Here is a 27,660-nt window from a genome sequence, read left to right as displayed (position 1 = left end):
CATATTGCTAATTCCAATCATACATTTCAGTGAAGTGATAGCCTAGCGACGACCCGGGCCACATATAGCCACAATGCTGAAGTACATATTGACGTTTTAAACGTCGCCAAATGTATCATCTGGGGCAATCAAATGATATAATAGTCCCACGAAATGAATATCTACCGCCACTTTGCCAACAATGTCGACAACTACTTGCAAGGGAATATAAGCTTACGCCTTAACGGTCTCGGCCAGACCGGACAATGTATATTCGACGACTGAGCAATGAGAATTGCTGCGTTGATATTGAGCAGAGTGTAAAACGGGTTTCTATACTTGCTGACGATATTAGCCCATTAACAAGTTATACAGCAGTAGCCGACATCCCGATGTCACGGATTTGGTTTTTATGATACAATAAACATGAAGTCAACTGGTCAAGATTGACCCCATACGCCTAGATTTTTTACTTCAGACAACGATATCAATTGCATTGATTGGTTGAACAGCGTCATTCACTGACTATCTATATGCAGTGTATTTCGCTCTTAATGTTGTGTGATTGCGGGTCAAGTTTACAGAAGAGGGTTGCTAAATATTCAGAAACGGAAAACTGGATATTTCGAGCAGAATTTTGTGACAAAGCAAGTCAAATTTTTGGGATTGTCAAGGTGCCTGCTCGTAAAGTGTTGATTTTTTTACGCTGTCAGTGTTATGCATAGAGTGGTCCGCAGTTGAAATGCAATAAATTTCAACCAAAGATGGTATAATGGAAGTGAAAATTGTAATATACGAACAACGTTCACAGTGCAGAACATACCAAGGTTCGTTTGTGAACGTTAACCTGTAAATTTCAGAGGTTCAGACACAGAACGAGAACTTGAATGTCACGTTCGCACCATCCCTATTCCCTATACTGCATTCTACATTGTTTTCATGCTGAACTCAGCGGCAGCAATGACTGTTCTATTACCATGCAAATGACTAAGAGCCTTACATGCACCGCCTTATGACTAAAAGTCCAGGAGTAGGAATAGAAAACGATCTCCGGATGGCGTACTCTTAAAAATGTTATTGTTGCATGGGAGTCACGAGTGAAAATTTGCGACGTTATTTTAGTGAATCAATGTTCATTGATCTTTTTATAAGGTAAAAAACGCTAGATTGCGAACAGTTCTCCGTCTTCAGCAAGAAACTAGCAAATGATAAAAACTGTCTTGTGATCTCGACACTTAATTGCATGGTATTTCCCACAGGCTAACAGATTTTGATGCAATTGATGTGACGTAGCAAAATGTGACAGTATTGTTTTAACCGCTCCCATCCAGCTTTATCCCTGTATCGCAGCAGTCAGGAGGGCTCCTATATAACTTGAAATTTGTCCGATCGTAAGATAGGAATATATTATGCTGCGGAAGGCTTTGATATACCCGACAAACTCACGAAGTTGCCGCTCAAAGTGCGAGAAATTCAACTAAAACTCGTGTCGTGAATCGTGATATAATATAATGGGCCAGAATATTGAATTGCCAAGATTGAAACACGCATTTTTTGCATTACACATTTCCACGACATCATCAACAAACCGTTTCTACGATAATTAAGGTATATTTGCATGTCTGATTCCTATAATAACACCATATTTATACTTTATGAGTAACGCTATATGTACGGACAGTACGGTAATATTTGTTATAGATTGCTATGTTTCAAAAACGTATTTCTTATTTGAGCTTGTTGTATAACATCGGCACTGATTCGTCCCATTCCGCTTCGAAATAAGAACCCGCCAGTGGCGCTTTAAGACCGAATTTCTTTGCGATATCCCTGATGTCCTGATTACTTCGTCCTTTTGCAGTCATCCCGATTTGCATGTCTTCGGTCACAGAGAGACGTCGGTCTTGTTCATAGACAACGATAACGTATCGATGTTTACCTGCAAACTCAAAAACATTTTTGTGCCACGATATTCACGTTGTAGATTCATCGACGCGAGTGTGACACGGGATTGTGAACTCGAATGAACTGGAACAATGGACTAGAGCTTGACAAGTCATACAGCATGATTTGAATAAGCCCTCTTGGTAACATTCGTAACCATAAACAGGATAAAAGACGGATAGGGCTCACGACTTTTTTTAAATAATGACGAGACATCACTGGTATTCAAGTGGCGCAGTAAAAACGAAATGCGTCATAATGCCCGAGTTCATCTCAGTTGAGTTTATTTATTAATATGTTTGACCACATCAATCAATAATTTCAGCAGGCCTACTCGAAAATATTGTCTCTCGAGTACTTATGAATCATTGTGTTCTGCCCCAATCAAAACTCTATAGATGACTTATTAACTCTAACGAAATACAATCAGCCCTCCGCAAGAGCCTATAGTTTCACTTACCGCTTCCTGGCGGAGGTGCCGCGCCAAAATACTCGGTAACAACCGTTCCTTTTCTGATGTCATTTCCGGGTACGTTAACAACACCCCAGTGATACCACTGAGCAACTTTCGGATTGTTCCGGCTTGGCGCATCCGGGTCAAACATAAACACAGAGTACAAGCGGTCAGGCGACGACGACCACGTCAAAGTGGGTTGATTCTGAACTTGTGTCGGAGTCAAGACATCGCCGATTCTTCTTAGTTCGTTCGTACCGAATCGCACGACAGCCTGCTCTCGCGGCGAATCCACGAACTCGGACAAGCCGCCGCTATTCCACGCAGTTTCGAGGCTCATGCTGCGCCAGCAATGATTTGCTCCTGTAATGTAGGCCGTGTTGCAAAGCTGAGTAAAAACAATGACTGCAGCCAAATACGCGACCGATGTGAATGATGCCATGCTGGTGGCCATAGATTCACAGAAATCATCACAGAGTGAACAACTGAAGACTGACATTGGATTGACAATGATTTCCGCCTTGATCAATACAACATCGCAAATATCATTGCGTTTTTGCATACGTCGGTTACAACACTCCTATGTAATATGCGTTACTTACCCTGTTTAATTTGCGAGGGATTTATCGAGTTGATATTCCGCACTATTGAATGAGAAATAGTTAAGTCACGATTGGACATGCGTGTAATATGAAGTTGCATTTCGATACTTACTTCCGGACGCGCAGACACTGAAAATAAATACGCATTATTATCATATTTAAAAATCATTCGGTGTTACAGAGTATGAGAAATCTTTTTGATCCCGTCACAGCATTATACGAACGGAACGGATGATATTATATATTATATAATGCCTGAAATATTACCTTTGAATGCATAAAACTAAAATTAAACGCCTGATCGTCATCGTCGTTTGTTTTGGTGTTCTAAACAATTGTCCTCCCGATATAATATTGGTAACTCGAACATAGCTTTTAATATCCTATCTCTCCGACTTTTGCTACTTACTGTCGGCCCTTATCTATCGTTAGTGTCCTCGAATGATTAAGTGCCATCGTACGTCAAGCGTAGCGAAACGACAACATCCGACTTTTTATGCACAAAGGACATATGGTAGTTATTGGGCGCATTTGTACCTGCATAATAAAATTTGCAGTCCAGGCACAAATGCATAAATTCCGAATGAAGGTATAAAATTTAATATTTATCTATATCAACTAGTTCAGGGGTGTCAAACATACGGCCCGCGGGCCCCATCCACCCGCCACGCGATTTCATCATCATCATCATAATCATTGGTTTATCCGGCCCAGCGAAGCAATTTTGAGTAGCTTGGAAAATTCTTATATTTTCCAGCACATTTGTAACAAATATTGAGATTTTTTTGCAGGAAATGTCCATGTTCATAAGCTCCATTATAACCACCCGACTACCGCGCTGAGGTTTCACTCTAGTTGCCCCTAGTAACAACTCTGGGAAACTGACACGCAATGTCAAGAAAGATAAAAGTGCTCAAAAAGTTCAAAGTTTTATGGAAAAATTGATCAAAAAGTAGTCATTCTCAAAAGCAAACGCCAATGTGGAACCGTTATATGCAGTTTACATCGAAAATATATTAGTTGCACAAATTCATAATTGAAATATGTATGGTCGCACTGTTCTGTCACTTTCGATCCAATAGAACCGCAGATATGCCAACTTATATCGTCGTTAACGCGACTGTTGTAACGGTTCTTAACTGTATTCAACCGGACAATTAATCATAGTATTTTTGCCAGTTCCATTGTTCGCAAATAAAGGTGTCATGACTTTCTACTCTGAAAACCCTATGATCCGTGTATTATCTATATATGCTTTGAAGGTATTCAAGTGAAAATCTAGAGCACAAATTAACATTTTGGAATCAGTTTAATGGTCCCGCCCGCGAGCGATGTGAACGATTGAATCCGGTCCCGCGACGCAATTGGAGTTTGAAACCCCTGAACTAATAGTTCGTCTGTTAATTGGTGTGTTTGAAATCTTTGCAGCCCCCGTATCTGTGCTACACATAAAGCCTATATCCTTTGCGTCAACTCTGAGGCCCTGTAAGATCATCTTGGGAACTGGGGACGCAGCTTGCAATTCTGATCGTAATCGATTGATGAATAAAAGTATGTAACGGCTGTCTATAAGTATTGAGCGTTGATACTCAAGTAAAAGTAGATGTAACACCATTATTGTATGCTAAAATAGCAAATAAGAAGTGTTGATGCGTGCAAGACATGCCAAAACTACTTCAAGTGCATACTAAGCGACCCTAATGAGTAATTTAAAAAGAGCTGTTGCATTATTTTTATAGGCTATAGCAGTTAATCGGAGGTATAATAATGACTATAGAGCGTTTACTTTTTTTAACCTATAAGACGGATAATTTTGCACTGAAATATTAAAATTTTGACATCAAAAAACTTCATTTTGACAAAATATTGCCGTCAAGTATTTAAATTAAGAATTTTTGCGTATAATAATGGTAGAATTTAAAGTAGGCTACTGTTTTATATTTCTGGTTGGAACTGAATGTCCTTATGAAGTAGATTGGGAAAACATAAAACGTTCAGCAGCTGTGTGCTGGTAACAATCAGGGCCGGAACTGCCACACCGCAAACCCCCCAATTGGGGGGGGGGGGGGCGAGCTCGAAGGGGGCCCAAAATTATTTCGTGAATTAGCATAAATTATAGAGCGTTTTTTGAAATTTTATGAAACTTTTCAAAAATTTCAAGTTGCCAAGTATCTTGATTTTGGGGTACTCTTCCCCCAAGAAAAAAGTACGCAAGATTTATAGAAATGGGGATATCGGGGTTCGTTATGTAGGTTATACAAAATATACATATAGGTTTGATTAGGCGCCTGAATGACTGGCGCCGAATGTTGCTGTCTTGGCAATCTGAACCTCACAAGACAAATACCATCCCGCAGGGAAAATTATATGCCAGTGAAGAAATACCAATTTGAAATCGCGTGTGCGTCTTTTAGTTTAGTAGCCTACGTTTGGGCGATTCTATATTTTTGATATAGCAGACTGGAGGTCACGAAATAACATCATGTAGTCATACCAACGGGCCCTACAGTTTCCATAACTCCTCACTCAGCTCTACCGGTAGGACAAGAAATTAATAGCAATAGGTAGCGATAAACAGTGTTGTATAACCGTAGGGGATCTGGGAGGTGAAGCCCCCCACAAGTTCGATGTATCATATACTGTTAGGGTGCTAGAACACAGCTGTTGCTATTCATGCGTACAATGTGGTCTACATCGCACTTTTTAAACTGCAACCAAAATCTGAGTTTTTGTTTACTTATCGCGATACACCCATACATTATTGAGAACCATGCACTGTATTAAGAACGAATAATGTCCACCACGCAGTCAAGTTTCAGATTCAGATTTGAGATGCTGGCGTGAGCTTGTAAAAACTTTGGACGTACTGAAAAAATTTCACTCGTTTTTAGATGTATTGATCATCACGACCTCTAGTTTACTGAACCACGACCCATCGACCTGGCATATCGATCTCGCCTTCCGACACACGCCACCTTTTTTGTCACCTGTCCTTTTATATTATCTTCTTTTACTTTCCATTCAGAGTGCATGCCTCATTTTTTTTACATCGCCTGGGCCAGGTGGGTGTCTGATTTCGAAGACTGCTCTAAGTCGTTTCGACACCTTCCAATCTTTCATTGTATCGCAGTCTTGTGGTGTATTGGAATGACGAAATAAATTAGCAATAAATTGAATTGAATTGAATGTCAACTTATTTGTTTCATTCGATGGTTTATGTTTGGACATAAAAAAAGGCATAAAATCTCAAATGATATATGTTCGCCCACATCCTCTGCGATACCAACAAATGCAGTTAGAAAAAATATTTTACTTTGTAAACGATTTTGATAATTTTTGGACCAGACGTTACAATTTTTACAAAATCATGGCTAATGAATGACATCTGCTGGGTGCAATCTCTTAAAATAAATTCTGGTACCATGATTATATACGGCCATTCCGCCCATCAATGTTTTGTTTCACTGATCTCTAAATACCACTTAATTGTAGCCTATTTGAAATGACGCTATTTAATTTCTAGTTGCTCCATAATGCTGTGTGTTCTTTTTCTTCGTAAGCTTTTTATTTTCTTTTTTTTTATATCTATTTTTACTAGTTGCCTACTGCATAGCCCTATAAAGACGTTGCTTACTGCTCCTGTCCTCGGTGGCTCGATCGGCTTTAAAGAATTTGTCATATCGAGCTTCCAGTCTACCTTGCATGTTGCATTTCACCGTGTCGTATTTTTGTTGTGTGCGATGTTGATTTGTAATTTGGACAAATACAGATTCTCTTTCTCTCTCTTTCTGATCTAAAACCATATCGTTCCGCCTAGTGATCGCGATCACACAGCGTAGCAGATATTACGACATCGGCCAAGTCGAGTTGGTTTGTTAGGAGTACAAACGACAGTGTATATCAGGTTTTCGTTTTGGATGTTTTTTTTTCTCAGAATATCTTTCTACCCATTTCCAGTTGGTTTGCTTTAAAATTCGTTTAGATCAGCCTTTCACAAATCTTTTGTTGAAGCTGCATTCTAGTCCTCGAGCTTATCGTATTTTGTAGAGAGTTGCTGTAACTGTGAGTCCTGAGATTCAGAACGCGAAAGTAGAGCAGGAAAGTGTTGTGAGCATTAGGGACAGGACAGCCGCAGTCGGCTGTGATGTACGGCGCTCCTGGTTTAGATGCTTCTATAAGAGCTGTTCGTAAATTTCGACCAATGAATAAATGATTTATATTCTTTAATACGGCATAATTGCAGAAAACATTAAACAACAGCAGAACATCCCGTTTTGAATTGATAGATTGTTTGCAATTCATTCACTGTATTGATGCACCTCCAATGTACAGTGTGAAATATTGTTAGTATCCAATAAAACTTCTGTTTCCATCAATAGACACTTACGTCACGAATTTTGTTCTCACAGTTATAGCAACAGTTATCCACTCCCCATTATATAAGTTTTGAGGAAGTCTTTAGCCTGATGTCCTTCCTGGCATCCTGCTGCATAAGCAGCAACTCTGCCTCTTTGCTATTTGCCCGGCTTGGGACTGGTACTGGGATGGATTGTGCACTTCCACTGATAGATATTAGGCATCAGACCAGCCCCCAATGCGATTTAATTCCTGGCCTGCAGATTGCGATACCAGTGCTATATAGAACCATTGACCTACAGCAGCTGTCCATAAAACAATTGTTAATACGGATGTTAGGTAAAAATAGCCACTGCTCTCGTCAACTTTGACCATCCATATAGACCTCATTTAAGAGGTTTTATAAACAATAGAGTGAAAAGATATACTAATAACTACATTGTCCAAAGTTACCCTACATGGCGTACATGCTGGGGTAACTTTGTACACAACTCAATAAAATATGGCACTCATTTATGACAATGAAGATTTTGGATTCGTTACCATAACTCCAATCTTTGCTCTTAATACCTCGAAAAAACACAAAGCTTATTTCCCCTGCACTCCGGCATTGCCAAGATATAAAGCGAAAATGTACAAAATTGTCAAAAGTAACCCCGGTTTGCGGTACCGGTATTCAAAGTTTTATATGGGTGATGTGTCTTTTGATTGGGTTTATACAATGAATTGCACTGATGCAATATTGGAATAGGCCTAGGAGTTGGTGATAGTTGCTGACTTGATTTTGATATTGCTTCCTTATCATTGCTTCTATGTATTTACTGTTTGTATTTAGTGAAGATGTCAGTGACTAGAAGATATCAAACTGATCTTGTAGTGTTCACTTGGATAGATCTAAATATAATGCACAATATAGTCTGATTTCTTGTAAGTCAAACTGCGTACCTGCTGCACAAAGTTGATATTATGACGATTCATCCGGATAAATGTCTGAAAAATATTCACTTGGGACTCCTGAATTCTGAAATAGTGAGCTCTTGCGACGTGTATACTCTGACAAGCGATTACTCCTACTATCATTATTGCATCGATGGACTTAACGATCAAGGCTGGGGATGTGGCTACCGGACTTGCCAAACGCTATGCAGCTGGATATATTTTTGTTATTTAAGATCAAGTGAACGAATATCTCTTCAAGGTGGTATATCTGGTCCTGTGCCGTCCATACGAGAAATTCAACAAACTTTAGTGCAGATCGGCGACAAGCCACGTTCATTTGCGAACTCGAGAGAATGGATTGGCTCTGTTGAAATCGCCATGTGTTTAGATGCCATTTATAACGTTCCGTGCCGAATACTTCACATACCTTCTGGCGAAATACACAAGCATATCGAGACTATTTGCAAACATTTTGAGGAGTTTGGCGGACCTTTGATGCTGGGCGGTGATTGTGACAACTCGTCCAAATGTGTAGTCGGTATAGCTGTTCATCCCAAATTGGGGACCAGTTATCTTCTAATTGTAGATCCTCATTGTGGGAGTCAAGTTCCAAATGCTGAGGAGTTGTATAAATTGAAGTATGTTACTTGGTTGCCTGTCGAACAATTAGATGATACATCCTTTTATAACTTATGCATACCAAGTTTGCAGTATTCATCCTGACATTTTGTCAACAGCAGCAGTCTCGTTTTATATATAATGACTCCGAAAAATGTGAAGGCCTCCAGGTAGTAAGACTCCATTCAATCTGAATGTGTTCAATTTTTATTTTGAAAATCATAGTAGGCTCGGATACTGCTGAGATATAAAATGAGCACATGCGTTTTATCGCTTATAAATCTGATCGTGAATTGTGGGGTGAATTCTCTGAATAGATTGTTATTCTCCTGTTAGTCTTACAGTACATGAGCAAAACAAATACTTGAGGGAGAAGTGTGTGGGATTTTAGTGGTGGTGTGCTTGTTCTTCAGATCGATGTTTTGTCTTGTGTTTTTCTTGTTTTGAGTCAGTAAGTAACTAGCATTATGCTTGTGTGTGTTGTAGTGTGCGATCTATTACCGTGTGTCATGTCAGCCAGTGGCCTATCTGTTTGTAAATGTAAAAACATCGTTTCAGAATTGCAAGGTGCATCTTTGCGACTAACGTACAATGATTAATGAAATTTCAAATAGTCGCAATCTTCAAAATTATATTCAATTGCCATGACACACACGATTTCATCCAGTTCTTGGCAATTTCACCCATAACAGTGATATGAAAATATCCGTAAATAGCTTACTTTGTACTTTACAAAGTCCAAAGTGCTTCTCAGAGGTAGGCCTACAGAAGCCTATGCAATTGAATAGTATGTTCGCGTTGAAATGAACCCTAATACACACTTATAGAGAAATGGAAATAACATTGTATATCAACAACCGTATCACAAGATATGAAGTCACCACATACATTTTAATTCTCGATTTCTAAATCCATTCTTCCATATCGCAGTAGCAATATATTATTGAAATATGTTAACATTGACAGAATCCATTCATGTCATGGTTTCATCGGAAGTAAATGTGACAGTCCCGATATGATGCATATATCTGTTCAAACTCTGTTTTTGTACCTGGCAATTTTTATAAAAAAAAGTAATAGAGCTTTACAAACTGTCGCAGTGAAAGTTTTCTTGAAACAATATTGCTCGAGTAAGCACTCGGAGGATTTAGATAAAACTGAATTAGACTGCGTTGTTGCTGACCACTTCTGGCAATTGCCCTCGGTAGACTAATCTATGGAATGAAATTCGTTGCCGTACCTTTTGATCCAGTTCTGACTATTGCAAATTTATCGATTGCAGACAAAAGTATGTGGAAAGATGGAGACAATAAGTCTCGTTTTTCACTGAGCGGCGTAACCTCGCACATTGTCAAATCCAAGTCAAACTCCACATCTCCGAGTGTCTGTTGCGGGAACCATGGCACAGTTTTCTGGCGGGCCATCAAAACGATTTTTCTTGTCTTATTTTATTACGTATTTTCAATCGGTTTGACATTCTATAACAAGTGGCTCTTCAAGGTAATTTTGCTCGATTTCCACGACAGTGCAATATTTTCAGAGCAAATTTGTATCTTTTAGGACTTTCATTACCCGTTGATGACAACGTGTACCCATTTTTTGGTGACTTTTATGATATGCGGGCTAGCAAGAGTTCTCGTGGCAAGGTGCAAGGGAGACGTTCCAACTCTCGAATGGGGCGTTTATGCCAAGCGTGTATTTTTCACAGGTAAGAGATTTTCACAATTTTTAATGAGTCCCAATCAAGAACTATACCAGGCGTTCTCAACCTTGAAGCCATGACCCAAAGGGGCAAATTTATCGCCTCTAGCCCAAGTCTGTAGTTGATATATAATATAGTTGATATAATATAGTTGAACTGTGCTGCAGCACTGAGGGCCATGTTTTACTTTCAGAGTTGCTAATTGTAGTCCGCATTGCTACTCAAGTGGAGGTACAAGTAACACAGAAATTTTTTCATAAATTAAAGATAGATGTTTCAATCTCAAAGCCTAATTCAAGTAAAAAATGAAGACATGAAAACCATTCGCGTGTGCAGTTGGGCCCGGTTTTACTCTGTTTCTGTTTTATGCAGGTTTTGCCAGTGCGATTGATATCGGCTTATCAAACTGGAGCTTCGTATTTATCACTGTTTCCTTGTGAGTACTTTATGGTGGATTGTTTAATAACTAGAACCAGGCGTGTCAAAAGTCCGGCCCGCCAGCAATTCTGGGGTAGTTTTAAAAATGCTTGTATTTAATTATCTAGTGCATTTGTAACAAATGCTGCGATTTTGTTTGTGATAGACACTTATATTAAATGATCTTTCACGACAACTAATGTCGCACATGCTCATAAGCTACACTATAACCAACCAACTGCGGTGTTACGGTGTCACTCTAGTCACCATTACAGAAACAAGTCAGTACATAGCAGGGTTTTAATCAAGTCACAAGGCTCCGAGTCACAAGTCAATGTCACTGTTATAGTTTTGACTCGAGTCAAGTCGAGTCATTTTCAATGCACCGGCGAGTCAGCCAAGTCAGCAAGCAGAGGGTCGAGTCCGAGTCATGGTATTATGACCCGAGTCCAAGTCATTGTGTTGACTGCTCAGTTTCCAGTTAAAGTCATGTTTACTCCACTTTTTATAACTGGGTAATTCCAGCCCAAATCAACTAATTTTTTTTCAAAAGATAACCCTATGGTCATGGATTTTCTTCAAATCGCACACAAAGGGAGACATTGATCGCCTGATCAGAAAAAACTTGATTTTATCAAAATCGGACAAGCCTTCGAGATTTTATCGCAATAAGAAAAATACCACTTTTTGCGTTCGTTGAACCATGTCAAAATGGCCTTTCTGAACAACTTATTTTGCAGTTATGTTTACACATAATGGGCTTGAGTTCTCGCGTGTGAATCAATGTTTTTGTGACCTCTGTTAACTGAACTTTAAATGTAAATAGTAATTTGCTGGATATTCCAAAAGATTATGGGTCAAATGAGCAGTTACAGTTGAACCCCCCAAGAAATCAGTCATGCGTGACACAATTTTCTGGGTCGAATTGTGATAAAAGGTACACTCCAAATTTATTGAGCAAGGTATCATATGAAAGCTGAGAATAAATACAATGCAGTAAAAGGAATCCCAATAGTGATTTCAAGGATATAAGCAGTTTTATAGCCTGAAAACTATGATCATGCTATTTCCCCTGTGTCTAAAGGTATTTTGGGTGGTATAATTTATACAGCTGCTTGGATTTTGATAGGTTATGACCATTACTTGATTAAGTATATGTATTAGCTAGCACTATCCATTTCATTGCATGGTGCAAGTGATATCAGACATTTAATCATACTATTATTCAGTCAAAAATATGAATACAGAGACAGTCGACTGAGCGCCTAGTTCTATACTTTACATAACATTTCACTCTGACATCACCGAGTAACTAATATACATAGACAGTCATGGTAAAATGATCAGTAAAAGGACAACCTTCGTGCTACACTCTGATTCCCAGGTACTGTTTATGACCTAGAGTACAGTGGTTCTCAACCTTTTTGTCTTCGCGGACCTCTTTTGGGCCGTCACGGACCCGGTGACCATCTCAAGTTTTAGTACAAATTTATCTAAATTATCCTCTAACAGTAATCTGTCTTTTGCAAATAACAATTGTACTCTAGTGATAAACACCAACAAAATGACTTGTCCTGAAAACAACATTTTACTATATGTAGAAATTGGGTAGACTTTTATCATTTCAAAGCAAAGTCTGCAGCTGCATTTCTTGAAATACGTGGTCGTGTCTTGAAAATCCGTGCCTTTGATTTGATAAAAAGACAGGAGTTGGCGGAGGTAATATAATTATGTGTAACGCTTCCGACAACACCTTTTGGTATATAATCGCAGCATATATGGCACCAAAGGAAAAAATGGATTTCGTGACGAGGTTTCAATTTTAAACGACTCTTCACTAATTTGCTGTCTGACAAAGCAAGCTGCGCAAAGGAAACTTCAAAACTCAAATCCAAAATGTTTCGAAACCTGATTGACCCCCCGAAAATGCTTCGCGGACCCCCGGTCGAGAACCACTGACCTAGTAGTTGAAGTATTGTTGTCATCACAATATTTAGGGATATTCTCAAAAATATTTTCTCAAGCAGACAACTGTTCATACACTTACAAAGAATAACTCCTATGGAACCAAATCATATGTGCCTAGTGTAGTTATCAAAATTATATTTTTCAACCATATTATCGCCTCAACAATCGGTCAAATCTCATACAGGTAAATTACATAGCATACTGGTAGAGCAATCATTCTATCATTTGCCCAGTCAACACTTGCAAAACATCAAAATTTGGAAATTGATTTCACAGAATTGTGAAAACGCATTGTGAAAACGCATAACGAGCAAGTTTACTCAAATCTGTTCACAGATTCTCAATAAAATTCTTTCGGGAACAGCTACATTTCATGTACAACACCAGGGTTGTAACCAAGTCGCAAGCTTCCGAATCACTAGTCACTCTCACTTTTATAGTTTTGACACGAGTCGAGTCATTATCAATTCCCACCATGTCAAGTAGCCCGAGTTTCAAGTCAGTGAGTAGAGGGTTGATGACTCAAGTCCGACTTGAGTTCAATCCTGTTCAACCTACTTTTCCCGACTCTGCTAAAGTGATATAAAATGGCTGGGATTCATAATATTGTAATTTTCCTCAGTCCTCACATTTTCTGGCCCTATTTTCCAAGTATCAAGACTGATAGACGAAATACCAATAATGTGGTGAATTTATGATTCTTCAAAGTTACAACGAATTGTCTTTCTTGGCCGTCCTAGTCTCGAGTTATGAATAATGACTCGAATACAAGTCGAGTCAATACACAAATTGACTTGAGTCAGGTCATTTTAAACGTTTAAAAAAATGACTCAAGTCAAGTTGTGTGGCTATAGTCATTACAACCCTGTACAGCACTTCCGTTGTTACACGAATTCTTAGCTTATCACTTGCAGTTACGCTGATATTTTTTGTTATTGAATAGATCACAAGATTTCAGTTGCAGTTTTGTAGCTTTGTGATGATAACAAGTGGTTTGTAGTTGATGCTTGTCTCTGTTGATCAAGCTTATACTATATAAAGTATTGCTGCAAATGTAACCCTGACATTCTTCTTTACTACATTACTAGTCAGAATGCCTACACAGCAAAAGTTTAAAATATGTAATGATATAGTTCTCATTGAAAAGTTCACATAAGCATTCCATCCTTATGCCGGGTCAGAGTCTTCAAATCTCATGTTTTTAAATCACAGATGTGACATTGAGCTTTCAAGTTTGCAAGATAAATCTTTGCCGCTTACAAAGAATAACTGCTATGGAACCAAATCATATGTGCCTAGTGTGGTTATCAAAATTATATTTTTCAACCCATGCACAGCTGCTATACCGCCAGACTGTTTGAAGATTTCATTTATAGAAATGATGGTATGTAGATAAATAATCTATGCACGACTCGCTTTATATTCCTGCTTTTTATAATTCATATTTTAGTAAGCCCTGTCCCAAGCTATTTAAGATGCTTAATGAAGCATTAATCAATCATACATGTCAAGAATGTGTATAAAATATATAACCCAAAATACCTTTGGACACATGGAAAATACCTGAATATAGTTTTTTTGCTATAAGGCAGCTTAGATCCTTGAAATCACTAGTGGCATTGCTTTTATTGGACAGTGCTCATTCCTAGCTTTCATATGACACCTTACTCAATAAATTTGAAGTATACCTTTTTTCACAATTCAGCCTGGAAAAATTCATCACGCATGACTGATTTTACTTCTGCCTCACCTTTAGCCCCCCTTTTAACCCCAAGCGGATAGGTTATTATCATAATAAAAATATTTAAAATGAGTGTTGGGCTATGTACTTTCTGAAAATGTACTCCATTCAAAGCCATCGAAAAAGACTAATTTACATTAAAATTCTAAAGTTTATGTTCCAAAAATCATACCTTTTCACGGTTGACCGGGCACAAAAAGTGCTCTTTTTCAAATCCCCATAAATTCTAAACCGCTGAATGGATTTCCGCAAAATAACTTTTGTTCAGTTTGAAATATGTCTACGTTGCTGGGGAATTGCATTTCATGTTTATTTTGAAACACGTGGTTATCTGCATCAGTTGATTTGGGCTGGAATTACCCAACTCTGTTTGGTGATATCGAATGGTTCGCATTTATAATTTAGAAATTTTCCTCATGTTTAGCAGTGGTCGCATTTTCAAGTACCAGTACCAATAGACAAAGCCCCAATAGGGTGGTTACTTTTCTATTCTTCGAAATTACAATGGAATGTCGGTCTTGGCGGTCTAAGTCTCGAGTCATATGACTTGGTTCGAGTCATGCGCAATGACTCGAGTCATGTTGGTATATTGAGAAAATGACTCAAGTCAAGTCGAGTCGTCAGAAAATCATGACTCGAGTCATTACAATCTTGGTACATTGACACCTAATATTGTGAAAGCCAAACAGTGCCCACTCAGTTCATAATTTTGTGGAATATGGACCGAAAAGCAGTTATCCACAGAAGCGAAAACGCCAATGCGGAACCGTTGCAAGGTGGTTACATGCAGAAAATATAGTTTAAAATATCTGTGATCGCACTGCTGTATAACTTCTGACTCAAAAGTGTGCCCTGCTCCCAGAAAAACACGAATCACGATTTATTAATAATAATAAACCTAATTCCAATGTTTACAGTCAAATCTCTTGTATTCTCCACAACACATATCCAGGGCCAACGCCAGATTACGACAACTAAATACGAGAGCATAAAAATGCCAACTTATTCGTCGTTAGCACCACTGTTTTAGTGCCTCATAACTGTAATCAGCAGGCCAATCATGACAATTTGTCAATTCCATCTTTCGCGGATGAAGGTGTTGCCCTGGTCCTAATATAACCCCTATGATCCATGATATAATGTAGTATACTATAATTTATATACTTGATAATAAAGTATTCAAGTGAAACGCAAGGACATGAGGTAACGTTTTGGAATCAGTTGACTGATCTGGTGCGTGACGCAATTTCAGTTTGACACCCCAGGTGTTAACTATAAGCATACCAGCACTGCTTTGTAATAAGTGTAGTCACGGCAAACGTTTCCATTCGTATTCTGGTAAATCTCAACGTACGTGATGTTCAAGACCCAACATTTAATCGGTGATCATCCAATTGAATCCAGAGGCTGTCTTGATATGCTCTATAAGCTGCAGTCCACCCTTATGGGATACCAATGTGACAAGTGACAGCATAGTTCTTCAAAGACACAAAGAAGTTAGGCGGTTGGACAGGACTAGCGTTTCAGACTGCGTTATGACAGCTGAATAATCTTTTAAGAATGTACGTACTTTTAGTCTTATTATCGTTCATTTTCACAGATACACCATGGTGAAATCTTCTGCTGTTTTATTTATCCTCATATTTGCAATAATTTTAAAATTGGAGAAGCCGGTATGAGATATTGATTGCTATGATATGTTGGCGTTGAGACAATAAATTGTTATTTATTTTGCAGCGATGGAGTTTGATTGTCATTGTGACATTGATCGCCACCGGTTTATTCCTATTCGTTTACGAATCCACTCAGTTTAATTTGGAGGGATTTATTCTGGTGCTGTCCGCTGCCTTTGTTGGTGGCATTCGCTGGACATTGAGCCAAATTTTAACTCAAAAGCAAGAATTGGGTAAGTGCGTACTTGAAGTCGGCAGTAGTTCATTCTAAATCAGTGTTTACCATAATTTTTTGCGAATTTGCAAACCAGGTGATGTAATACCTGGTGTGATGACCTTTATTTCATACAGTAACCAAGGCTTTTATTAACTGAAAACGAGCACTATACGCAACACAGCTAGGCCAGCAACTATAAGGTACCAAGAATCGACAAATTAGGAGCGAGACAATATATAGAGGAAAAGACAGGTAATCAAGTAATAATTGGTTTAACTAAATACAAAGGACGAGACAATCGCGCACAAGAATTCACCACAATCTCCCCGCCCGAAAGGAAATCGTACAATACGTGCAAAGAATTGGCAATCGGCTCAATATCGAAAACGATCGGGGGCTTTACGGATTCTGGTAGACCGGCGTAAAGGCGGACTATCATTATCTTCAGCCGTCTGCGGGCTGTCTTGGTCCAATACGACTTCTGGAGCAGTAGGCGAGTTACGCTGATCACAAGGATCGGTGTCGTCAAGTTCGACATGCTCCGCAGCGGCTCTTGACTCGATGTCATCTCGGTTCTTCGGATAGGGCGCTAAATCTTTCACCGAAACTCTCGATTCCGTACCATTGCGATAACGGACAGAGGCATACTTCGAATTTGCATCCAGCAAATCCACGGGCTCACACAAGGGTTCATCCTTACTTCTGACGTGCTTGCGCAGCAGAACAGTGTCACTTTGAAGCAACCAATCTGGTAAAGATTGCCCGAACGTAGACTTACGAGGGAATGCGAAAAACCTTTCGTGCGGAGTAACATTAGTTGCAGTGCACAGCAATGAACGCACAGAATGAAGAGCATCGGGAAGTACCATTTCCCAGTCATCTTCGCGCATATTCTGAGAGGCCAGCTGAAGCTTGACAGTTCTCCATATCGTTTGGCTCACTCTTTCGCACTGAGAGTTTCCCGTCGGGTGATAAGGCGTTGAATGACTGCTCGCAATCCCCCTTTTCGCAAGGAAGGTCTTCACCTCTCTGGAAAGAAACGACATCCCCCGGTCACTATGGATATAGTTAGGAGCGCCGACAAGTGAGAACAACTGAGACAATCGATTGATTACCGTTCTCGAAGACATATCCCTACACGGGTAGGCAAACGGAAAACGACTGAACTCGTCAATGATTATCAAAAGATACTTATTTCTGCCAGCAACGGGGCCTTTGAAATCCACACTCAGTCGCTCCATTGGTTTCGTAGCTTTAATCAACGACCACTCCTCCGCCGGCCGAAAATAACGAGGCTTGATTCTGGCACACTCCATGCACGATCGGCATTCGGCTTTAACGTCATCAATCGAAAAGGGCAGATTTTTAGCCCTGACGAAATGCATAAGCCTCCGAACTCCCGGGTGTCCTAAATTAACATGTGCCTCTCGCAATGCTGAAATTGAATGAACAGAAAATATCCTTGATATAGCATCAGCAGCAAAATTCTGTATTCCAGGACGATGTTCAATTTCATAATCGAATGCACTAAGTTCAAGTTTCCACAGTAGAAGCTTTGTGTTTTTAATTTTACTCTTATGACATTTCTTGAAAATGAAGGACAGAGCCTTTTGGTCAGTAACCAACTTGAACCTTTTACCGTGAAGCAGATATCCCCATCTGCGTAAACCTTCTATGATCGCTGCAGCTTCCTTCTCAACGGCCGGATAGTTCTGTTCCGTCTTATTGAGCGTTCTAGACGCGAACGCGACCGGCCTACCTTTCTGGCTCAAAACAGCAGCGACAGCAGAGTTTGATGCGTCGCACTCCACAACAAACGGAGAATCATCACATATGTATCCAAGACTGGCTTCCAGCAAACCATCTTTGAGCTTCCGAAAAGCGTTTGACGCCTCCTGCCCCAGTGGATACCCTCTATTTTCTGTTAGAGGTTTCAACTTTTCTGAAAAATTGACAATCCATTTAGAGTAATACGCAAACATACCAATGCATCGCTTCATTTCTGCAGCATTTCCAGGTGGTTTCATTTCCATGAGCGGTCGCAGATTTTCAGGATCGGGTCTGATATCACCGTGGGATACGCAGTGGCCTAGAAGTCTGAGCTTTTTCACTGAAAAAACGGATTTTTCTAGGTTCAGTGTTAAATTACTCAATTTTGCAGCTTCCATGAAGGCCTTCTGTCGTGCTCCTCCTGTGATCGCCCGATGATCGTGATGTCATCAAGATATGCCACCGTACCTTCCAGCTTATTGCGATCGATGAACGTGTCAATAAAACGCTGGAAAGCTGAAACACCATTAGTCACACCAAATGGAACTCTACGAAACTGATACAGCCGCCCATTCGCCTCAAACGCTGTTGGTGGCTCGTCGTCATCCGACAAGGGGATCTGATGGTAGGCGGACTTTAAATCAACAGAGCTATAAACACTACCTTTCGCTATCTCGTTGATGACCTCGTCAATTTTCGGCAGAGGATATGCGTCCAGATATGTATAACGGTTTATCGTTTGTGAATAGTCAATGACCATCCGTCTTTTATGTCTGTCGCCTTTGGTTACGACAACTTGCGCCCTCCAGGGCGAGGAAGACCTTTCTATTATCCCTTCCCCCAACATTCTCTCAATCTCGGAATTGATGAAAGATTTATCCTGGCGGGAATAATACCTCGATTTTGTTGCTATGGGTTTGCTATCCGGATCAAGAAATCGGAACAGTCTCGGAATCTCGTAGGTTTTTGCAGCGGCGAGGTTGCACTGTCCGACATAGAGTGTATCGCGAGGTCCATTAAATTTAAATATCACCTCTTTATGCTGTTCTAGAAACTCGTGTCCCAAGATAACATCGGCGCATAGATTAGAAACGACACCAAAATGAACGTTACGGTAGACGCTTCCGGAAATGTTTATGGACACCGCTACGGAGCCACGCATTTTGGTTACTGCGTCTTTTGATGCCAGCCCAACGGTGACATCGCATGGTGTAATCGACAACTTCAGCCGCAACGCCACCTGATAATCTATGTAGTTCTCGGCGGCCCCAGAATCCAATAGCGCATCCAAGTCTTGGCCTTCCAAACCAATCGTAATAATTGCACCTTTTAACGAGCTCGGAATCCCAGCCAGAAGCGACGCTACACGTCGGCGGTCCGAATCCTTGATAGGTTCGTCGGAATAAAGCGAATCGCAGTATTTCTTGAAATGCCCGATCTTCCCACATCCAAAGCATTCAGCATCCTTCGCGGGACAGAGACTCTTGCGAAAAACATGACGAGTGCCACAATAACAGCATTTCTTCTGGTATTTACGAGTCTTTGGGGTTGAAGCAGCAATGGCAGACGGATCTGGTTTGGTATCGAGTGCGTAGTCATTAGCGCTATCCGCGCATACAGATACCTTGGCGCATAGGCGCCGAACCTGGGCATGCAAGGCATGCCAGGCATGCCTAGACATTTTTTTAGGCATGCGGCATGCCTAGAATTCGGTTTGGCATGAATCGGCATAAACCCCGATTGTGTTATTTAGAACGAATCGTAATGTATTTCCGTTTACGACATTACCTGCTACCGCTTATGTGAGTGAGGTAACCCGTTGCGCGCGGCCAATTAGCTACAAGCGCGTTGCCAATTAACGAGATCTGTCTGTGCACAATGTAACGCGACGCGATCTCCCGCTGAGATGATCGCGAAATTGTGTCATTGATTGCCGTGCGCACGGCAATCATCGTTTGGGACGCTTGCCTGCTTTATCGCGTCTCCGACAAGCCTAGTTTCACTTGCTTGAGCATGAAATCACATCAGCAGTAGGCCCGGTGCCATCGCTGCCTGCACTATCGCATCTGCAACAGGCCTGGTACGAAAGATATCATCGCTGGCCAACTATCACGTCTAGAGCCGAGCATGCGTTGGCTCCCATCTCTCGAGCCTACCATGCGTTAGTTCCAATCTCTCGATGGCTTGGTGACAATGCCGTTAGGTGTTTGTTGGTTAGCGATTGTAATTAAAGAGCGACATCGCTGACCTGAATAACATCGAATGTCCGCAGACAACTCCGACATTTTGCCTTGGGCAAATCGTCGCCGGGGTTACGTAATACGCGTTGATAAGCGGCGTATTTAATTGTTCGCTAGCGATCAGGAACTCGCTAATTGACAGCACTTCTGGACTCGTTGACAAGCTTATCATACGCGCAAGTTTGTCAACACGAAGATATTGCATAATCGGCATTTATGCAGGCACTTAACTCTCATGAATTGATGCTAAATTATCCCTAATTATCAATTCCGTCGGATCATGACGTCATTCCTTTGTGACGTCATCGAACTCGCATGCCTAAGGAAAATTAGCGTTCGGCGCCTATGCCTTGGCGACTGATGCCAACGGCTGCTGGTAGTTTTCAGAGAACTTCTGTGCTTTTTCAAGAGTATCAGCAACTTGGGTGGCCTTCTGGAGGGTGAGGTCCTCATACTCTAGCAACCTTTGTCGTATACTTGAAGAGCGCAATCCGGTGATCATTGCATTCATCACGGACTCCTCCTTGTACTGTGCTGCCGAAATGTCCTTGAATTCGCATTGCTTAGCCAGAGCATGGAGACTTTGAACGTACTCAGATATGGTCTCCAATGGCTGCTGATTCCTTGTGGCTAACTCATGGCGCGCATAGACAAGATTCTTCTTTTTCACGTACAAGCTCTCAAGAAGTTTCATCGCATCCGTAAAGGTCGATTCTTCCTCAACCAGCGAAAAAGATTCAGCCGACAAGTACCCTGCCATTATACTGAACCTATCGATCTCTGGGTCACCATCTCTTCTAGCAGCATCGACGGACGTGAGATACGCGTTTATCATGCGCATCCAGTGCTTGAACTCCTGACCAGCATCATCATCCCTCGGCATAGCCTTTAACACGGGAACGCGAATGAGCGTCTGGTTCGACGCCATAGTAGATCTTTTCAGTTAATAAAATTGTGATGACCTTTATTTCATACAGTAACCAAGGCTTTTATTAACTGAAAACGAGCACTATACGCAACACAGCTAGGCCAGCAACTATAAGGTACCAAGAATCGACAAATTAGGAGCGAGACAATATATAGAGGAAAAGACAGGTAATCAAGTAATAATTGGTTTAACTAAATACAAAGGACGAGACAATCGCGCACAAGAATTCACCACACCTGGTACTCACAAACCCTAACCCCCTCAAAAAGTTGTTTTTTATTACACAGTAATCGCACAGACTACTCTGGCTCTTATGGCCTTTTCCAGTTAATCCAATTTGTAGGCAGGCCGATACATGCTGTGTCAATCACAACTCTAGCAATTTCGGGACAGACATGATCAAGGGATAAAATAAAAAGCCATTTCACTTCCAACGAAATTGTACTTCGTTGTACAGAAAATCGCACTCTAATAATTCTCATCAAATGTTGAGTGATTCGTTGGGTAAAAAATTTAATTTTACATAGCAATGAACATGTACTGAGAGCATCGGTGACGATTTCTGATTGAATGCGTCTTGTACATCCACATCATTCCTATATCTGTTCTTAGTAAAGAAATAGAGGTATTGATTTACAAGTTTTCCAAAGAGATTTCTACAGCTTCTTTGAGGTACAGAACTTCAATATACAATTGAATAGTAAAAGTTGCTGACGATTACCCCTGACGAAGGTCAGCCGAAAATATTCGGGTTCATTTCAATATGAATATACTATTCAAAGAGATTTCTGCATGCCGTGTTATACTTTCAAGGCTCCCTAGTGGCCCAATAGCCTATATAGCTATCACCCCTTCTAGGCCGCTAACGCCCCCAAAACAACTGTTATGAAATACATTTGAAATAGATCTGAGATGACATTCGAAGTCTAAAATGGTAATACTCAACACATTGCTGTTAACTTGAGTAAATGTTTTGGTATCTGAATTCAAAGAATTTTGATCGTGTTACAGTAGTAGTGATACAGTTCAGGTTCAGCCACATATATTAATGGGCCACTGAGATTCCGTATCTCTATGATGGTGGATTGGAGGTTCCCCTATAATTTCAAGTTGCAGTGAAATTTGTCAGCCACATTTGCTCAATAGATGGTGTTGCATAAATCGTCCATTGTTATCTTAGCCACTTCACATTTCTATGGCTATCCAGAATTGTGACCAATGCTATGTAAACCTTGTATATATGCCGAGTCCTCGTTGAGAATATCAATCTGAAAACGCTCTGTGTGTAACTGAGTGTGTATGTGTACCTAATAAACCGGGTCGCACAGTTATTGGTACACAATTGTGGTCCTATAATATTAGTGGAATTGCCGCTTATGCATGTTAGACACAAACGCCTTATCCACACTTATCCAACCTGGTTACTATGCTTATTGTGATGTGGACATTGAAATGTTTTTCATACCAGGCGCTAGACGTTTTAGAGTTTGTGATATATCACATTGTTAGCGGTATGCCGGTATTGGTAACTTCGAATATGTTTTTTTTTCATTCAGGTTTGGGAAATCCAATTGATTTAATGTGGCATCTGACGCCGACCATGTTTCTTGGATTATTCCCACTTGCAATCGCTCATGAAGGTGTTTAATGTGATATTTCGTAACGTGCCTCTCATCTCTATAGTTATTTTTAATATGCAGGCATCACCTTTTTCACGACGGAGCAACTATTCGCCGCGAATTCCATCACGGAACAGCTTCCGATAATCATGAAAATTCTGTTTGGAGGAATCGTGGCTTTTTTTCTCGGGTTTTCCGAATACCTCTTACTGAGCAATACGTCTTCACTGACCCTTTCCATATGCGGGATTTTCAAGGTAAGCCGTCGTGCTTTGAAGCTTCTCATGCTGCTAGCTAGGGCTGGGGAAAATCAGTAACATAGTGATTTGATTCTGTTGGGTATCCGTGCATCACGGATTAGGCTATGTCGTTGTGACTTAAAAGACTTAGAAAGCTCAAATATTGACCTTTTATTCTGCTACAAAGAAAATGGTATCGTTTCTACAACAGGTATTTTTTCAACAATGTCCATTTCATTGCACTTTGTGTCAATGCTATTAGTTGATAACGACTTCACAGATATTTCAATTGCACTCGTGTGTTGCTTCATGCCGCAGTATAGTTTTGTGCTCCCACTGTGGAAAATACTCTGAAACTATAATTTTCATTGACGAAGTGGCAGTGGGTGTATAATTTTGATGCTCAGAAACACGATCTCTCACTATACAATTCAAATCATTAGATTTAATGCTCGTTCCAGATTCAAGTACTCAAATCATTGCGACCAGCTAGGTCTTGTATCAAAATGCGTGTTGCTATGTTTTGACGGCCATGAAGTGGGTTTTCAGATCAAATACAACGCAGTCTGGCGATGTCACACTGTCACCTTTCAGTGAATTGATTCTGATTTTACAGGAAATTTGCACACTGCTATTAGCTTCTCACTACAACCACGACGAATTAACCACCATGAATTGGATCGGGTTTAGCGTTTGTATATCCGGCATAATATTGCATGTCTACCTGAAGAATCGTGATGCCAGCAAGCCAGGTTTGATTGCAGCATTATTTTAATCTGGCTAATAATAGTCGAGTTGTCCCAATGCCTATCCAAGTAATCGAGTTGAAAGGGTTGTAATGACTCGAGTTAATTTTCGTATTGACTTGACTTGTACTCAAATCGTATGACTTAAGCCTGTGAAGGCCAATACAGAGATTTCACAGTAACTCCGAAAAATAGTGAAGTTAACACATTGCTAATATTTCATCTATCAGTCCTGATACTTGGAAAATAGGGCCTGAAACTGTTAAGACTGAGGAAAATTACGATATTATGAATGCGAGCCATTCTGTATCACTCGAGCAGTGTTGAAAACTGTAGGTTGAACTGAACGGGGAACGTAATGACTCAGACTCAAGTCAAAGCACTGTGACTCGGACTCGACTTGACTCGAGTCAAAATTATAAAAGTGATCTCGATTGACTTGTGACTCGTAACCTTGAGAATTGGCATAACCCTGCGAGTTTCTTAGTTACAGTCGAGTATTCCAGCTCCACATGCTGTGACATTGTAAGAGTAAAATACTCTAAACTCTAAAAAAGCAAAGAAGTAGTTTCGGCGGCCACAAGGACAATGATACCAGTTGCACGTCATTCGAAATAGGTTGATGATTCGGGTCCATGATTGTTTCAAAACACTTGGCGACCATTGGGAAATCTGAAATCTCTGTGCAACAATTTTTTCGGTGTTAAGGTTTGGAGGCTCCAATGGTGAGAACTGGAATTGAAGCTAGTTATTATATTTTTTGTAAAACGGTACTCGGACGCTCTTCCTCTGAAGAGGTCTATTTTGTTCACTCAAAAAATTACAACAACCTCTGAGATAGATGTTACATAAGTTGAATTATCCTAATACTCCTTTCGGATAGTGTGATTGGTCTCCATCGTATCTTGTAAAGGCCTACTCGAAAATGTATTGAAAAAAGTATGAAGTCGTTAACTTGATCTATAATTTTTCATCGTCAGACGAATCGCAATCGGAAGATATCAGAATGGGACTTCTGGGCCGCAATGAACTTTCATCAAATTTCGATTCTAGCGAAGAAGACGAATTATTTTCAAGGCCAGGGTGATGACAAAATTCGCCTTCTTAATATTAATTCGCCGGGATTTAGTCGCAATCGATGTCTGTTCGCTGTCGAGGCAATACATGTTTATGATGTTCTCCTGATAGGCAAAGTGTGAAACTATTTATCCGTGCAAGCTCGTTTGTGATTATCACTCTTGACTCGAGTCCAACTTCTGATTTGGTGCATCAGACGTTGTAGTCTAGATGGGATAGATGTGACTTTGAATGATTGTCATCTGTAGCAAGAGCCACAATACATGCTAATGCACTTACGGTATTGTTCTGGGTTAAGTTTGTTTACACCACGTCCCAGCTAAGTGATGTCAACATAGGCCATCTTTTCAGTTCAGCATTCCTATAGTTTTATATTTATCAATCAGTGATGGATTTTGTCGCGTTTTAAATACCGTTGTATTTGACGGAATCTCTCCCGTGCATTGCGCACTAGACAAGTTTATCCCATTTCTTAACGTTTCAAAGTTATCCTACTACTACAGAGACTGCGTCCTCTGCTGAATCGAGACGAATTATTTTCTTGTTTTCTCATCGCAAAAATCTAGTACAGTATTGATTGTGCGTTTTCAATAGTTTGTACTGTCAAGGTGTCAACATGCGTTGTGCCTAAAGTAGGCCGATTTCTTAGTGAAATTTCGTAATGATGATGATTCTTGTTGTTACCCAACAAGAATTTGTGTTTTCCGGTACCCACCGAATCTCTAGCATCAGTGATTTTGGGTTATACGTACTGACCAATCGCGTATTGAGTTATCTTGTGTTGCTACCGTTGTTGCTTGCTATTTTTAAGTCGATGAACTCATACCGATTTTCGCGGCTATGCCGTGTAACTGTCGTGTTATACGAGCTCTTGTGAGCGCACTTTTCCAATTTTTGTTGCTAGATAAATAATGGTAGTGGTACTTCATGCTAGTACACTTGTTACTTTTCCTTTAGTGCAATTTCTGTCAGATTCAACTTGTTTTGTGCCAAATATAGATGATTTAGTGCGATCTAATTCGTTGTGCTTTACGTGAACGTGAGTTTCTTAGGGGTAAATATCTAGCATTCGTCGGCGATCCATCTTACAGTTTCAGCTCACTCGGGTCAACACCAGAGGTGGTCCGTGACGAAGTAGTCAAGTAGATTTCCTCTACTTATGGTACTTACTCAAGTATATTGAATTTTCGCTACTTCTACTTCGTGATATTTTGTGATCTACTTACTTACTTTGCGCTATTTTCAGTTTGTCAAGTAGAAGTAGTGTAACCCTCCAATTAGAAAGAGAAACTGGGGAATTCTCGGGCTCTTTTCACAGAGTTCTAACTATCAGTTTTAAGAAAATTCAAGTAAAACACAGAATTTCCGTTGCGCTTCACTCAAAGTAGATATGGAGTTACAAATATGTTTTCACGGTGTGAATATTATTTAGGTAGTAGGTGTGTGGCCCCTTTCGCACCGCATTATCACCCATGTTCAGAGGTGGTCAGTAACGAAGTACTTATAGTTTTTCGAAGTACTCAAGTACTTTTAGGATTAGAAATTTTTTTCTGAATGGATTAGGATTTGGATTGGATCATCATCATTCATCATTGGTTTATTAGCAATTTTATCAGTTCAATACACCACAAAAATGCCATACAATGAAAAGACAGGAAGATGTCGAAGCGACAAGGAGTAGTCTATGGAATCTGACACCCACCTTGGCCTAGGCGATGTAAAGAGGAGGCATGCACACTGAATGAAAGTAAAGAATATAGTAGAGAAAAAGAAAGCGACAAGAAATAGGGCGGCATGTCATGGGAAGCGAGATCGATAGGTCAGTCGTGATCCGGTAATCTTGAGGATGGACTGTATTTATTTAGTACAGTAATTGCTTGTATTTCGACTTGAATGTGGACATGCTCGTCGACTGCCGGATGGCCGGCGGGATGCTGTTCCACACATCAGGTCCGGCATATTTGATAGAGCGATGATCTTTCCGGTCGATCATATGATATTTGGATGACGTGGACGCGCGTGTGTTGTAGGCTACTTGTGCGCTTTTGATTCAGAGGTAAAGACGTCATTGAAATATTCGGGGCAACGACCGCAGTGAAACTGATACATAAACTTGGCGATTTCTAGTTTCCGGGTTGACCGATTTTCTGGGAGATTGATATGACGTGTGGCGAATGGCGACAAACCTAATTCATATTAATAATGTACTTATGGTAGGCACTACACAATGGTACACTCTGTGCCATGAACACGAGAAATGCAGCCCTATGCTAAGTTATCTTAAATCAAGAGAATTGTTAGTTGTGAAAGAAAAATTTCCAATTCCTCCCTTGCGTAACTTGAGCATTTTTACTGAATTTACGAGTGTTATGTATTTTGGTTTGATGAAAAATGAAGACTCTCTCTCTCTCTCTCTAGAATCGGATTAGGA

At 40.3% G+C, this 27,660-nt stretch overlaps 3 protein-coding genes across 4 annotated transcripts in view; 2 read left to right on the top strand and 1 right to left on the bottom strand.

Moving 5' to 3' along the window:
* Positions 1 to 1,471: 1,471 nt before the first annotated feature.
* Positions 1,472 to 3,394, bottom strand: LOC145452481 (protein D3-like). The gene is made up of 5 exons (XM_080330663.1): positions 3,247 to 3,394; positions 3,092 to 3,108; positions 2,980 to 3,021; positions 2,384 to 2,740; positions 1,472 to 1,918 (listed from the first exon to the last, which is right to left on the bottom strand). The coding sequence occupies exons 1-5, from the start codon at positions 3,285 to 3,287 to the stop codon at positions 1,707 to 1,709; spliced, it is 669 nt and encodes a 222-aa protein (XP_080186789.1). The 5' UTR covers positions 3,288 to 3,394; the 3' UTR covers positions 1,472 to 1,706.
* A 4,498-nt stretch (positions 3,395 to 7,892) lies between these two features.
* On the top strand, positions 7,893 to 10,180 carry LOC145451665 (ufm1-specific protease 1-like). Its single transcript, XM_080329882.1, has one exon. It carries the CDS (start codon positions 8,302 to 8,304, stop codon positions 8,995 to 8,997), a length of 696 nt encoding a protein of 231 aa, XP_080186008.1. The 5' UTR covers positions 7,893 to 8,301; the 3' UTR covers positions 8,998 to 10,180.
* Positions 10,114 to 27,660, top strand: part of LOC145451651 (solute carrier family 35 member H1-like) — a 90,762-nt gene continuing 73,215 nt past the window's right edge. The window contains exons 1-9 of one of the 2 annotated variants that reach the window (XM_080329862.1): positions 10,114 to 10,392; positions 10,453 to 10,600; positions 10,967 to 11,030; positions 16,321 to 16,393; positions 16,458 to 16,626; positions 23,105 to 23,188; positions 23,249 to 23,424; positions 24,023 to 24,158; positions 25,133 to 26,247. In XM_080329862.1, the coding sequence (XP_080185988.1) occupies positions 10,114 to 10,392; positions 10,453 to 10,600; positions 10,967 to 11,030; positions 16,321 to 16,393; positions 16,458 to 16,626; positions 23,105 to 23,188; positions 23,249 to 23,424; positions 24,023 to 24,158; positions 25,133 to 25,239 (1,236 nt within the window). In that variant the 3' untranslated portion in view covers positions 25,240 to 26,247. Of the gene's footprint in view, positions 10,393 to 10,452; positions 10,601 to 10,966; positions 11,031 to 16,320; positions 16,394 to 16,457; positions 16,627 to 23,104; positions 23,189 to 23,248; positions 23,425 to 24,022; positions 24,159 to 25,132; positions 26,248 to 27,660 lie in introns of those variants that run through there. The other variant, XR_013918978.1, reaches the window with a different exon arrangement.

This window comes from Botryllus schlosseri, chromosome 12 (assembly GCF_051294905.1).
Source record: "Botryllus schlosseri isolate E-star chromosome 12, Bs_hap1, whole genome shotgun sequence".
Taxonomy (NCBI): Eukaryota; Metazoa; Chordata; class Ascidiacea; order Stolidobranchia; family Styelidae; genus Botryllus; species Botryllus schlosseri.
This window is presented reverse-complemented; position numbering and strand designations above follow the sequence as displayed.

Excerpts from the sequence above, each read along its gene's own strand:
- LOC145452481 (XM_080330663.1), bottom strand. The coding sequence starts at position 3,287 with ATGACGATCAGGCGTTTAATTTTAGTTTTATGCATTCAAAG. Across the intron at positions 2,741-2,979 it reads TCCCTCGCAAATTAAACAGG|GAGCAAATCATTGCTGGCGC; the intron begins GTAAGTAACGCA and ends CCTACATTACAG. Across the intron at positions 1,919-2,383 it reads GGCACCTCCGCCAGGAAGCG|GTAAACATCGATACGTTATC; the intron begins GTAAGTGAAACT and ends TTGAGTTTGCAG.
- LOC145451665 (XM_080329882.1), top strand. The coding sequence starts at position 8,302 with ATGACGATTCATCCGGATAAATGTCTGAAAAATATTCACTTGGGACTC.